The 15693-nt window shown below is 40.4% G+C and overlaps 1 protein-coding gene across 1 annotated transcript in view; it reads right to left on the bottom strand.

Annotated features, from left to right (window-relative positions):
• Positions 1 to 2727: 2727 nt before the first annotated feature.
• LOC100750355 (guanylate-binding protein 1-like) overlaps positions 2728 to 15693 on the bottom strand; it is a 30010-nt gene continuing 17044 nt past the window's right edge. The window contains exon 11 of the mRNA XM_027395872.2: positions 2728 to 3999. Coding sequence (XP_027251673.1) covers positions 3916 to 3999 — 84 coding nt within the window. The 3' untranslated portion in view covers positions 2728 to 3915. The remainder of the gene's footprint in view (positions 4000 to 15693) is intronic.

Below are 15693 nucleotides of genomic sequence, written 5' to 3'. Positions count from 1 at the left end.
GAATGGAAGCCCTAGGATTTTTCCTAGAATGCAGGGGCAAACATTTAGTGCATCTATAACAATGATGCTGGTGAAGCCTTTTTTATTTAAATTAGAAACAAGCTTCTTTTGCATGTCAATCTCAGTTCCCTCTCCCTCTCCTCCTCACCTGCCCCCCACCAGCACTCTTGTCCCAACAACTTTGTGCTCCCCAGGGAGGGTTAGGCCTGGAGAAGGCTTTTTGTAACTGCTTTTTATTGTCTTACAGAAGTTGACATCTGGCCTGTAGTGGTGGTTCATCACTGCAATCCCAATACCTGGAGAATAAAGAATTGGTGCAAATATATGGGTGGCCTGGCCAGTGTAATGAGACCCTATACCAAAACAAAAACCACCACAGCAAGAAGCAATCATCTCCAAATCCCAAAGCCCAAATTAAATGAAACAAGAGAGCAGACTTGCCCTGCACTGGGGACTGTTTTATCGTTCATGGTTACCCTGTCAGGATATTTATTTAGCTGTTTGCAGAACCCAGCATTTTGTTTTGTCTTCTTAAGTTTTCAGTCTGGTGATTTATATGTTTTTGCTTCAGCCATTTTCCTTAGGATAATTCAAACCTGATGTAAAAAAATTATTTTGTTACTTTTCTTGATATTCTGTCTGGTATTTGTCATAGAGTTTTGCATCTAATTTCATAAAGGATGTTGGACTATGGTTTCACTGATTTGTACTTTTTTTGTAACTGACTTTGGTATCAAGATAATGCTGTTCTCAAAGAATGGATTTGCATTTGCTGGAAGAAACTCTCTAAAATTATATTATTTCTTCTTTACACCTGCAGTAATAAAAAGCCTCCTGGATCCATAGAAGTAGCAGTAGATGGCTGTTGGACTGCAGAGCAGTGACAATTAGCATTGAAAAGCCATCCTTGGCAAAGCTGACTCACCAGTCATTTTTGCAGACCAGGAGTTGGCAAAACCAGGGCTTTAGTGAGCAAATGGTTGTTCCCCTAACTTTCTCAGGCACCACTACTATGCCTTCCTGATTTGAGCAGCTGTGGGGCTCTTTCAACAACCCTTTAGTGGTGTGTTTTATTCTAGTTCAGCACACATATAGCTGTGGATGACCAGGAAGATGATGCTTAGGTTGTGTAATTTTGATGAACAGATCTAATACTAGGATATTTTACATTACTCAGAGTGACATAGGAATCTCATTCACAAGGACAGCCTTTTATACAGACAAGCTAACTTTAGACTTCATAGCAAATTCAAAGCAAGCTGGTTGCCCCTGGAGACAATATCTGATTGTCCCTGGAGATGAATACACCAGGTCATTTCCACAGGTTTGTTTTGCTGATTCAAGGCCAGAGTTTGAAGCAAATTTACTCCCCAACCTCAGGGTTCATCCAATTATTTATGTTGCCTGGGAACCCTCAACAAATTATAGCTACATGCAATGTCACTTGTTCATTGGCTGGTCGTTGTTGACATTACTATTCTGAGAGGAACTACAGGACTTATCTTGGAGCTTGAGAAAGGGTAGGTTCTGAAAATGTAACTTGTAATTGTACAGAGTTCATCTATGAGAGAGAAGAGCCAGAGGAGAAGTCAGTGAGGCAGAGATTGAGGAGACAGAGGCAGCAGCAATGTAGGGGGGCAGAAGGTCAGAGAGTGCAAACAGCAGCAGGGATGAAGAGGAAGAAAGACAGCAGCAAAGGTGGGGCAGAGAGAGAGAAGGACATAGCAAAAAGAATGATATAGAACTAGTTAGGGTTTGCTGCTGAATAGAGCATTGGGAGGAGAGAGAGAGCAATTTTTAGGAATGGAATTTTCAAGATGAAGTAAAGAGAAAGTTACTATCAGAAAGGATCTGTGTTTCCTTACTTTTCCCCCTCAGATAGAAAAGTCTAGCTCTTGCCACATTTGTGGATTATTTTACAGATCCTGGTGCCGACTGGGCCTGGACCCTTATAGTCAGCTACAAGTAGCTTTTAGATTTTTTTCTTAAAATAATATAAATCTAATTTCTTGAGCAGATATAATTCAGGTGACCATGTTTATCCTAAAAAGGTATGATAGTTAATCATAATGATTATTAATGTGACAGGATCTTGAGTCACCCAGCGAACACACATTCAGAGATATCTGTGGTGCAGCTTCTAGACTGGTTAATGGAGGTGTGAAAACGAATCAAACTGTGGACAGAGAATTCCATCATCTGGAGTTTCTGGCTACATAAATAGGAGCCACTGATTGAACCAGCAGTTTTCATCTCTGTGTCTTCTCACCATGGATGCAACATGGCCAGCTTCCTCATACTCCTGACACCATGGTATCCATGTCATGAGGGGCAGTACCCTTAGACCGTGAACCAAAATAAACCCTTTCTTCCTTGAATTGCTTTTGTCAAGTATTTTGTTGCAGCAACCCAGGAATAACAAATATACTGAGTTTAGGGCTTTTTGCTTTCTTTGAGAAAATACCTGACTTATCTGAACTGTCAAAGTTATTTACATGGAGTTGTCAGAATACTTATTTTAAAAATGTTTGTGTTGGTAACAAGTGGTTTTCACAATTTTCATTGATTACAGATAGTCATTATCCATGGTGCTGTGTCATATAGCCATATCTTGTTTGTTGTCATATGTATCTACAGGCAGTCAGAAGGTATATATCAAAGAACACACATATATTTTTTTCTGAGACTGGTTTAATTCGCTTAAAATGAGTAAGACCCTGTCTGGTCTTATCCACTTCCATGAAACAGGATGACCCTGATATCAATTGCTTTCCATATTTTTTAAACAAGGTCTATCAGTGAACCCAGAGCCCATCTGTCGACTGTGCTGACTGACTAGAAGACCCCAGTGACCATGTGTACCCTTGCCCCAACTTACATTTGTCTACCACAATGTCTGGTTTGCTCTGTAGGTTATGAGATCTGAATTTACATCCTCATGATTGCACAGCAAACATTTTACTCACTGAACCATACCCCCCAAAATTCTAAATCCCTTTAAAATCTGTTAGCCACTTACTTTGCATTTCTGGCAGTTGTGATTTTTTTAGATATATTCCTTAGTACTAAGAGCTGGTTAAAAATATAGGAAAATAATCTTTATTCTTCTTTGGTAAAAATCAACAGGATTTCAAACACAGCTGCTAATCATAGTAAAAGAGCAGTGTAAGTTAATGTTTACAGATGAATCATTAAGAAAGCTTTGATACCAAGAGATTACACACCATCATTTAAAGTCCATCTTTAACGTTAGTATTCTACATTATGCTGATTTTATCATGTTAGTACATAATCACTGTCAACAGTTAAAACTTAGAAATGTCCCATTACAGTGTCAATCTACATGAACTGAAACATTTCCTTCTTTGGTCCATGGACCTGTGATTCAGCTTCTTGCTGTGCTAATGTTTTCTTCCATTTTTGTGTAGATATTATATATGGGTACTCTAGATTTCGATGCAGGTGTCTTGATTTACAATAGATTGTGTTGATTGGGTTACCCATCACCAGTGTCCACAAATCATGCCATTGCAGAAAGGTTGAACACTTTTGATATAATAGATAATTTTACATTGTAAGGAATGAGGCTGGCTATTTCTGACCCATCACAGTCCTGCATAACTTGGTTCCTAGTTTCGTGCCAATGGTTCAGAATGTGATAAGTGTCCATGTGTATCCTTGAGATCATCTTAAAAAGGTACTTCTTTCTGAGTAGCGCTGTTGGTATCTCCTCTGTGGTAAAGATGTCAATGGAATCCTAGATGAACAAACTTAATATAAGATAAGATAAATATAATTTCAAAGATTGTGCTGAATATTTTGCACACTATATTCAACAAGAGTCACCCTTGAGCCCAATTCAATACCATATTCAGCTCTGCTTCAAATGGCAGGATGGCACAACTCTTTAGGCCTTTAGCTTATGACACACGACTTTCCCTGCTTATTTCTTAATTCTTCATCAATTTGTATTATTTTCTTCTTTAGGTCTTCATATTGCTAAAAAGTAACAAGTAGAGACAATGAATCATTACAATGAGTAGATCCTTTGGTTCTATGCAGATGCCATCATAATATTTGTTAGTAATTTTTAAAATTTACTTAAACCTTAATTTTTATTATCATTTTAATCTGTTTTTGTTTGTGAGTAAAATTCCATGTTCAGAGTATTGCCTTTGCTTTTCCTCTTTTGGAAATTTTAGACTCCTCCCAAAATTATGTCTTTTCTTGGATACCTATATTTTTCTTTGGGGTTATTTTAGCTAAGAAACAGTTCCATTGATTAAGTTAAGGTACTGGTGTTGATTTCTATCATCAGTTGTCTACAACCTGTGTAGGTAATCATGCGTTTGCCCTCTATATTTATTATCATAGACTTTAATACAAACTCTTACTCACCCCTTATGGAAACATGAAACACAGGCATGAATTCTAAATATCTCACTAAGGCATTGAATCTTAATCTACAAAATGTAGTTGGGATGGAGGTGGGGGCGTGGCTGAGTCAGGAACATCTCTGCTAGAGTCACAGGTATCCATGTTGGAAGTAACCATAGCACTCTTCTGTAATACTAGACCTGGAAGGCAGATATAACAGATCCCTGAAACTTAGTTCTCAGTGGCCAGCAAGAGTAGTCCCATCTGGGAGCTTGAGATTCAGAAAAAGAACCTGTCTCAAAAAATAAAGTGAAATTGACAGAGGAAATTGGAAGTAGATCTCTGGCCTTCACATCCATGTGCAGAGATGGATACACACTAACATGTACACACATGTGTACACTCAGAGAGAAAAAAAAGAGAGAAGAGATAAGGGGTGGGAAGGAGAAATTTAGTGTAGACTTCCACAACTTTGTAGCAGGGTGCCAGACAACAGGTTAGAATATGAGAGTTCCAGACTGAAGATAATGAATCTCCTCATCTAACTCCCAAATGAACACAAATTGAGAGCAGTGTACAGGAAAGAGAAGGGGAGGGCAGACTGTCACATACTTATGAAGGTTAAATAGTTCATCTCTTCATGGATACTCTTTTAGGAATAAACTTTTACCATGTGAGATAGAAAAACTATCTTTGTGGAAAAACAGCCTAATCTATCGATTGTGTCTTATAACTAGTTATTTTTCTTTAAGACAGGAGCTTGTGCTCCTGATGGATTTTCAATTCCCTATATAGTTGAGGATGATGTTGACCTTTGAATCTCCTGACTCCATTTCCCAAAGTAATAAGATTGTATATTCTTTTAAAACTGAGTGAAGCTATGTAATAGGAATAGTTCTTGGTTCATAGAGTCTTAAATAGGAAATAAAGATATAAGAGAAAGAGCATAGCTGGGCCCTAATCGGGGACACCTGATGCCAAAGGTCTGCTCACCAGATTGCAACTCAGCTGACAGGCTCCAGCACACCCAGAGACTGCCAAGGCCCTGATAACAGTCCCACAACCATCCACAATAAGAGAACTGACATCAGAGTATTGGAACTGTTTTCATTTACCAGAAGGGAACCTTGGTCCCATAACCACCAGGAGAGGAAGAGACTCCTGCTACACCCACCAAAAGAAAGGATGGGCAGAAGACAATATAAAAGCACATTCAACAACAGAAAAACCAATATGACACCACCAGAGACTAGGGACCATACACCAGCAAGACCTGAACAAGGCAATGCAGAGGAAGCAGAAGAGAATGACTTTAAAAACATCTTCATGAAAATGATATAGTATCCCTCAAAGAGGACATGAGAAAATCCCTTAAATAAATGAATGAAAAAACAAACCAAAAAATACAAGATACCACAAAATCTCTAAAGGAAACAGTTCAAGACCTAAAAACTGAAATACAGACAATAAAGAAAGCAGAAACTGAAGGAATGCTGGAAATAGAAAAGCTGGATAAATGATCAGGAAGTACAGATGCAACCATAACCAACAGAATCCAAGAGATGGAAGATAGAATCTCAGGAGTTGAAGATACACTAGGAGAAATGGGCTCATCAACCAAAGAAAATCTTAAGCCCAACAAATCCCTAACACAAACTATCCAGGAAATATGGGATACTGGGAAAAGACCAAACCTAAGAAAATAGGTATACAAGAATTTAGGGAGACACCCTAGCCTCGCCCAATAGTCCCGGGACAGGTGACAGGTGGACCCAGGACTCGCCTGTAAGGGCGTGGTGAAGAAAAGCTGGGGTGACCCAAAGGAAGCTTCTTAAGGGCTGCACGTGGAGACCCTAGCCCCTTCTCTCTGGCCATGCTAGCTGGGTTCCTGTGACCTTGGTCTGGCCTGCATTTTGCCTTGGTGCTTTCTTGAATAAAGAAATCTTACCATCAAGGACTAAAGTTCATCTCTGTGCACACACGGTAATCATTAGAGTTGGCGCCACAACCAGGAAAGGCAGCCTAGCCCAGGAGCAGCAGGGAGCATCTCCACTGTGAGTTACCCATACTGCTTCTCCCTCCCCGCCCCCTTGGCAGCCAGTATTGGTCCTTCCAACCCGAAACCTGCCTCCCACTGTCCCAGCCTCCCTCAGCCTCTTTCCCCTTCAGCACTCCCAGGCAGAGTGCTCATTGCTTGGCGGGCACAGCTGAAGCTTACTGTGTGCACCGCCACCGCCACCTCTACTGCTACTGCTGCTGTGGTGGGTTTGAATTCCCACCACCCGCCCACCCACCCGCCAACGACCTGGGCCTGGCCTCGCCTGGCTTTCCGGCAGCATGGAGAGCTCTCCCGTGGACTCACTTTAGCTATGTGTGCGCTTAGGGCATGAATGCCTGAGCTGCCTGCGCCCACAGCAGAGGGTTTTCAGCTTTCATCCACAGGGAAAGCATCCCACCACTTCACGCTGCTACCATTCCCCTGTTCCCGCCTGCCTGTCTACACCTGCAGCCGCCGTCTGCTGGGCCAGACCCTGGCAGGGTAAGCCTTTCAACTCTAGCTGTGGGCACAGCCACCTGCCTGATGCAAATACCTACCAGGTATGGTCTAAAGATTTCCTTAGTGGCAAAAATCAGTTTTCTGTGAGTCTGATCCTATTCTAGATAGATGCGGCTATGCCACCTGCTGGCCAGACGTGGTTACTGCACCCAGAAATGGAATTGCCAATAAGTAATGGCTGCATTTCCTTTGCACTTAGACATGTATAACATATCTTATGCCTATATGCATTCAGTGCTGGAGGAACAGGCTGACTTGCAAAATATTGGCTTATATGTCTTGTTAGCTGTGACTGTATTAATTCACATGTCGTTGTTCCTCAGGAAAAAAAGGAAATCTGATTTCTCCACCCACTTGCAGGACATACAAGCCTTATGTAGACTGGTTCTAAATGAATCAAAACTTACCTATTCATTGCTTCTTGAGCTGTTAGAACAAAAACTGGATGATAGGCTTTGTTCAATGTTCTATACGATGCAGGCACATCTGTCTACTAATCAAGCTGAAGTGCAGCACATTTATAACAACATAAATATAGACAGAAGCTCCATCTTAGAGTCTTTACAGGCTGATCAGGCAAAGGAATGTGATGAGGTTCATGAACCTATTCAGACCTTACAGATCAAACAGACTGCAGACCATGAGGAACTGAAATCTAGTTTAGGGATGCTACAAACTAAACAGACTACAGACCATGAGGAACTGAAATCTAATTTAGGGGTGCTACAAACTAAACAGGCTACAGACCATGAGGAACTGAAATCTAATTTAGGAATGCTACAAACTAAACAGGCTACAGACCATGGTGCCTTAATGGCTAGGCAAGCAGCAGACCGTGATTCGTTGCAGACTGCATGCAGCCACTTAGAAACTCAGCTAGGCACTCTCTCCTATTCCTTTGTTACTAAGGTACAAGATACCCAGAATAGACTTCAACAATTAGATAATGCCACTAAATCAATGGCTGGGAAATGTGAGAGGGACTATAATGAACTTAGAACAGAGTTTCAAAGCTTCCAGGAGGAGTTACAGACCAGGGTTACCAAACTGGAAATGTCTATTGAGTCTATTACCGAGGCGAATCACAACCTGGATTCTAAATTTCAATCTCTGGATGGCTATTTCCAGGCCACCCAAATGCTAGCTAGGGTTGAACGTATTACCTGTCTAGAAAATCTTACAGGAGAATTGTCGAAGCAAATCGTGGATTCTGCATCACGCCTTGAATCTTTCATGATGGATGAGATTAAAGCCTCTCATGAGGAAGTCCTGACCAGGCTGACATTTCATTTTGGACAAGAGGACAAACACTCACTCCGATCCGAGATGCCCAATTCGAGAAGGTATTTCAATCACCCTAAAGCAGTTACACACACACCTTTAGTCTACCTGACCATGGTGGTGGACAAGCAACCATCTAAAAAACACTCCCAGGGGCAGACAGCATGTACATGGCAACCAACCCAATTAAAGGATCTTAGGCATATTAAAGAATCGGTTGTCTCATATGGTCTTCATAGCCCATATATAAAACAGCTGTTGCATTCATGGGCCACCTTTAACAGGGTGATGCCCGCAGATTGGGTAGGACTGGCATCAGCTGTCCTTGAGAATTCTTGCCAAATTGAATGGAGAGCGTTATTTAGGGAAGAGGGCAGACTCCTAGAACGGCAAGCCACCAGGGACGGAGTTGATGCACCCCTTCAAAAAATCCTAGGAGAAGGTATTTATGCTGACCCACAGATTCAGGCTGAATATGAGGACCATATGCTGTCCCTATGCAGGACAGCAGCACTAAATGCATGGGACAAGGTTCATGAATCAGAACAACTAGAAGCTTATGCAAAAATAGAACAGGGACAAACAGAACCATTTAAGGACTTCTTAGACCAATTGACCAGAGCAGTAGACATACAGGTAGCAGATCCAACGATACCACATCCAATTGTGTATAGCTTAGCTTATGACAATGCAAATCCAATGTGCAAAAGAATACTTTTGCCTCTAAAAATCACATCAGCTCCACTAGAAAAATGGGTTCTGCATACTGCCCATGTTGACTGTAACATGCAAGATGCTGGAATCTGGGCAGAAGAAGCTGTCCCAAGAGATTTCAACAGACAACAGGAGATTAGAAAAAGATAGCAAAAGAAGGACTTGGGAAGAAAGAGCACCTTACAGGGGCTCACACAGGTACTGAGAGGCCAGTGCTCATTACCACCATGACCCAGAGTCTCACATAGGAAGAGCACGCACCAGGAGTCCTGACGGAGGCGTCAGGAGAATAGATGTTTCAGCTGTGGTAAAATGGGACATATAAGGAGAAATTGTAGACAGAGAAATTCTAACAATTCCCGATGTGACAGGTCATTGCCCTCTGGGTTATGTAGGAGATGTGGTAAGGGCAAACACTGGACTAAGGAATGCAGATCGACTAGGGACTTGCAAGGGAACTTATTGGCGTCGGGAAACTCGGAAGGGGGCCTCCAGCAGGCCCATGCCCCGAGAAGAGTTCCATCATTCCCAGTAACAGTGGAAGGCAATCTCTCGCAGGACGAATAGATGGTTCCTTGCCTATTGTGGAAAATGATACCGCTCTAGAAGGTAGTTTGAATAATGATGAAGAATCACATATGAAAACGAGAAACGCATATTTTGGCAAGGTTCTATTAATGATAAAAGGCCTCAGTTACTTGTGAAAATTAATGGCAGAGATATTAAAGGTCTTGCAGACACTGGAGCTGATGTAATTATTATCATTCAGAAATGTTGGCCTAGTAAATGGCCACTTAAAGAGGGAAATGTACAACTTTTAGGAATTGGAACTCTATCTAGAGTTTGATGGAGTGTTAACTCAGTGGTCTGTATTGGACCGGAAGGGCAAAAAGGAATACTGCAACCTTATGTAGCAGATATTGCTATAAATTTATGGGGTCGTGATTTATTACAGCAATGGAATACTCAAATTAACATCCCTCCAGTGTCAGATACGAATTCTAGAAAATCGCTGGATAGCAGAAAGGATCGGGTAAGATGCCATGGAAAGTGGTTACCAACTATCCAGGCGGTAAGGCACTAAATATAAATGACAGGCCTTCAGAGGAACCAAAGGCCCTGCCATTAAAATGGCTTACAGATGAACCTGTCTGGATAGGGCAATGGCCTTTGACCTCTTAAAAGCTTGAGGCTCTAGAAAAGTTAGGACAGGAACAGCTAGAGGCTGGTCACATAGAGCAATCTATCAGCCCTTGGAATTCTCCTATTATTTGTCATCAAGAAGAAGTCAGGTAACTGGAGAATGCTGACAGACCTGAGAGCCATAAATAAGGTAATTCAGCCTATAGGCGCTCTACAGCCTGGAATGCCATTGCCTTCCTTAATACCTAAAGGATGGCCGATCATAGTAATTGACCTGAAAGACTACTTTTTCACTATACCATTACAAGAAAGCGATAGAGAGAAATTTGCATTTACAGTGCCAACTCTTAATAACTCACAGCCAGTTCGGAGATACCAATGAAAGGTTTTACCTCAGGGGATGCTAAATAGACCCACCTTATGTTAACAATTTGTACAACAACCTTTGGAAATAATTCATAGAAAATTTCCACAATCTCTTGTTTATCATTATATGGATGATATTCTTTTAGCAGATTCTAATGAGGAAACTTTGGAAAGTATGTTTGGAATGGTGAAGGAGGTTCTGCCTAGATGGGGTTTACAAATTGCCCCAGAAAAGATACAAAGAGGAGATTCTATTCACTATTTAGGATATAAGATAGACTTACAAAGAATCAGACCTCAAAAGGTACAAATTAGAAAGGACCTTTATCAAACTCTTAACAGTCTTCAGAAGCTACTAGGAGAAATCTCTCAATTACAAACGATTATTGGTAATGAAGGACATGACTGAAACTACTTAAAAATGGCACTAAAAGGTGATAAGGACTTAAACAGTCCACGAATATTATCTGCTGAGGCAGAAAGAGAGCTACAATGGGTAGAAAACAGAATATTGGATGCGCATGTAGATCGGATAAACCTTGATCTAGACTGCATTCTGATTATCTTGCCATCCAGAGAATACCCTTCTGGGATTCTGATGCAGAGGGAAGACACCATATAGGAATGGATATTCCTGCCACATAAGCAGAACAAAAAGTTAAAGACGTATATAGAAAAGATTATGACTTGATTTTAAAGGGCAAATTAAGAATTCGTCAGCTGACTGGGGAAGATCCAGGGGAGATTATAGTACCTTTAACTAATGATGAAATTTCCTCCTTACGGAAGGATAATAAATATTGACAGATTGCTCTTACTGATTTTTGGGAACAATTAGTAACAACTATCCCAAAACTGACAGAATTAAATTCATAAAAAAGACAGTTTGGATTCTTCCACGCATTGTAAGACAAACTCCCATTTCTGGAGTTCTTACCTTCTACACTGATGCTAACAAAACAGGTAAGGCTGGTTAAGGTAAGCAGGTGAGGTAAGTAAAGTAGTTCAAAGTCCATATATATCTGTGCAGAAAGCAGAATTATATGCAATTCTCATGATTCTTATGGATTTTACGGAACCTCTTAATATTGTTACTGATTCCCAATATGCAGAGAGAGTCATCTTGCACATAGAGACTGCAGAATTCGTCCCTGATAATACTGAACTAACCTCATTGTTCTTGCAGTTACAGGTAAACAATCAGAAACAGAAGTAACCCACTGTACATTACGCATATCAGATCCCATACGGGTCTGCCAGGCCCACTGGCACAAGGCAATGACGAGATCAATCATTTATTGATTGGCACTGTGCTAGAAGCCTCAGAATTTCATAAAAAGCATCATGTAAATAGCAAGGTTTTAAAGAAGGACTTCTCCATCACTTGGCAACAAACCAAGGAGATAGTGAGGAAACTGTCCTATTTGTTCCTTTTATAACCAAACTCTGTTGCCAGCAGGATGTAATCCTAAAGGCCTTCAGAGGAATGAGATCTGGCGAATGGATGTCTTTCACTTTACAGAATTTGGAAATTTGAAATATGTGCATCATACCATTGACACAATCTCAGGTTTCCAATGGGCTACTGCTCTCAACTCTGAAAAAGCTGATTCCGTTGTTACATACCTACTGGAGGTGATGGCAGTTATGGGTATACCGATGCAGATAAAAACTGACAATGCTCCAGCATGTCTCCACAAAAATGGAACAGTTCTTCAAATATTATAACATTAAGCATGACACAGGTATACCACACAACCCTACAGAACAAGCAGTCGTTGAAAGGTCTAACAGGACACTTAAGGAGATGCTCCATAGGCAAGCTGGTAAGTGGAAACTCCCCCAAACATAGATTGCATAATGCTTTATTAACGCTAAACTTTCTTAATGCCAATGACAGTGGACAAACAGCTGCGGAAAGACACTGGACTACAGAAAAAACTACTGAACTGAACCAACCAGTGTATTTCAAAGATGTGCTGACCTCGGTATGGAAACCTGGACATGTGTTACATTGGGGTAGGGGTTTTGCATTTGTCTCCATAGGAGAAGAAAATCTTTGGATACCATCAAAATTGATCAAGATTCGAGTTGAGGAAGACAACCCTCTCAACAAGGATAACTGACAGGTATTTACTGAGGTATATCTCAGGAACTAAATAAAAGCCTCCCAAAGGATGGGAAGTGCTTTGTTTTCATCCTCACAGGAACCCACCTCCGGAAGTCAAAGGACACTACATGTGTAGATACTTAAGGAAAGAACATAGCTATAACCATCGAACAAAAGGAACGTGCCATATGGTAAATGTACAGCTGTTTCTTAAATAACTCTATTTCTCTTCATTTCCTAGCCCCTATTCAATTAAATCAATGCTGGATTTAGAGTTGGATTTGGCTTTCCTACTCTAAAATCCAAGCATGTTATTTAACAACATTTTAAAGTTTCTGTGTTATATCATAAAGCCAATTGCTGTAATACAGAATAAATGAAGAATAAGAGGACTATCTTTGTCTTTTCTTGGCTCTTTCTTTCAATGCCTACACCCTCTCATAATTGTTGTTCTTCGAGGATTGCCTTTCCCAGTACACATACATGAACAAGCGAACATTTCTCTGATGACACTTATGTTTGAGTTCCATACAGCCAATGAGAACCAGCCTGACAACAATCCCTGCATGCTCTGGAAAAAGAATTGGACTACACCTCCCCGACTGCACTGGATTCAACTCACCGGTTTCGACTGACACTCCAACCAGAACTGCGAGTGATGACTTCAATCAAGTTGAGGATTTCAATGTAGATCTTCAATCAAGCAAATCTCATCTAACATGGACTAGACATAACTCATTAGAGAATTTCCTTGTACTAGCATTTTTCCCCCACAGGACCCCACATGACTACCATCGTCCCATTTCAGCAGGAAGTAACCTAGAAGATGCTACGCCCCAGTTCCCCATTATTGTTTATTAGGGTAGTGTAAGCCTAGTTGAGAATGACCTTCTTATTGTTTAGAGTTGGGATTGGAAGGAGGTGTTCAAGTTAGACACCCTTTCCACATGACTTTAAGACTTAGCTGGAATAGACATAAGATGTGCAATAGCAGATTATTGTATCTTCTTATATTTCACCTTTATGATTGCTAATTTTAGACATTTTACACTATTAAGTTTTAATCCTCTTTTAGACTAAAAGGGGAATTGTAGCCCTGCCCAATAGTCCAGGGACAGGTGCCAGGTGGACCCGGGAATCGCCCATAAGGGCGTAGTGAAGGAAAGCCAGGGTGATGTAAGGGAAGCTTCTTAAGGGCTGCATGTGGAGACCCTAGCCCCTTCTCTCTGGCTACGCGAGCTGGGTTCCTGTGACCTCGCTCTGGCCTGCGTTTTGCCCTGGTGCTTTCTTGAATAAGAAATCTTACCATCACAGACTATAGTACATCTCTGTGCGCACGCGGTAATCATAAGAGAAGAAGGTGAAGAAATCCAACTCAAAGGCATAGAAAACATATTCAACAAATTCATAGAAGAAAACTTTCCCAACCTAAAGAAAGCCATGCCAATGAAAGTACAAGAAGCCTACAGAATACCAAATAGACTAGACAAAAAAAAAAAAACAAAAAAAAAGGGTCTCCTCACTACATAATAATCAAAAGCCCAAACATACATTATAAAGAGAAAAGACTAAGAGCAGCAAAGGAAAATGGCCAAGTAACATATAAAGGCAAACCTATCAGAATTACACCTGTCCTTTCCATGGAAACTCTGAAAGCCAGAAGGTCCTGGATAGATATTTTTCCTACACAATGAGACCAAGGACACCAGCCAAGACTACTATATCCAGCAAAGTTTTCAATAAATATAGATGGAGAAAACAAGATATTCCATGACAAAACCAGATTCAAACAATACATATCCACCAATCCAGACCTACAAAAAGTTCTGGAAGGAAAACTGCAACCCAAGGAAGTTAACTACAACCAGAAAAAATATAGACAATAGATGATACCACTTTAACAAAAGCCAAAAGGAAAAGGGGATGGAAACCCACACATTATTTCACTACCACCACCAAATGCAAAACAAACAAGAATGAATAATCAATGGTCATTAATATTCCTCCATACTAATGGTCTTATCACAGCACATAAAAAGACACAGGTTAGCAGAATGGATAAAAAGACAGAATCCATCCTTCTGCTGCATACAAGAAACACACTTCAAATTCAAAGACAGATGGTACCTAAGAATTAAAGGTTGGGAAAAGATTTTCCAATCAAATGGACCCAAGAAACATGCAGGGGTAGCAATCCTATTATCCAACAAATTGAACATTAAACTAAATTCAATCAAAAGAGATGAAGGAGGTCACTTCCTACTCATCACAGGAGAAATCTATCAGGATGAAGTCTCAATTCTGAACATTTATGCCCATATACAAAGGCATCCACCTTCGTAAAAGAAACATTACTAAAACTCAAAGCACACATAAAACCACACACACTTATAGTGGGATACTTCAACAACCCACTCTCACCACAGAACAGGAACACCACACAGAAATTTAACAAAGAATCAAAGGAAATAATAGAAGTTATGGCCCAATTGTGCTTAACAGACATCTATAGAACATTCCATCCAAACACAAAACAATATACCTTCTTCTCAGAGACACATGGAACCTTCTCTAAAATTGACCACATACTTGGCAACATAGCAAACCTCAACAGGTACAAAAAAAACAAAAATAACCCCCTATTTGTTATCAGACCACCATGCTTTAAAGTTGGAATTCGACAACAACACAAATTACAGAAAACCTACAAACTCATGGAAATTAAGTAACCCCCAATTGCACAATTCCTGGTCGAGGAAGAAATAAAAAAGAAATTAAAGATTTCCTAGAATTCAATGAGAATGTGGACATAACATACCCAAACTTATGGGACACTTTGAATGCAGTGCTAAGGGAAAAGTTCATAGCTCTAAGTGCCCACATGAAGAAACAGGAGAATAATCACACTAGAAAATTAACAGCACAATTGAAAGCTCTAGAACACAAAGAAGCCAATACACCCTGGAGGAGCAGATGCCAGGAAATAATCAAAGTGAGGGCTGAAATCAATAAAGTCTTGAAGTTCTAGCTAGAGCAATAAAACAACAAAACAAGATCCAGGGGATACAAATCAGAAAGGAAGAAGTCAAACTTTCACTATTTTCAGATGATGTGATAGTCTACATAAGTGACCTGAAAAATTCTA

The sequence above is a fragment of the Cricetulus griseus genome (assembly GCF_003668045.3).
Source record: "Cricetulus griseus strain 17A/GY chromosome 1 unlocalized genomic scaffold, alternate assembly CriGri-PICRH-1.0 chr1_0, whole genome shotgun sequence".
Classification (NCBI taxonomy): domain Eukaryota; kingdom Metazoa; phylum Chordata; class Mammalia; order Rodentia; family Cricetidae; genus Cricetulus; species Cricetulus griseus.
The sequence above is the reverse complement of the archived record's forward strand: the minus strand, read 5'-3'. Positions and strand labels throughout refer to the sequence as shown.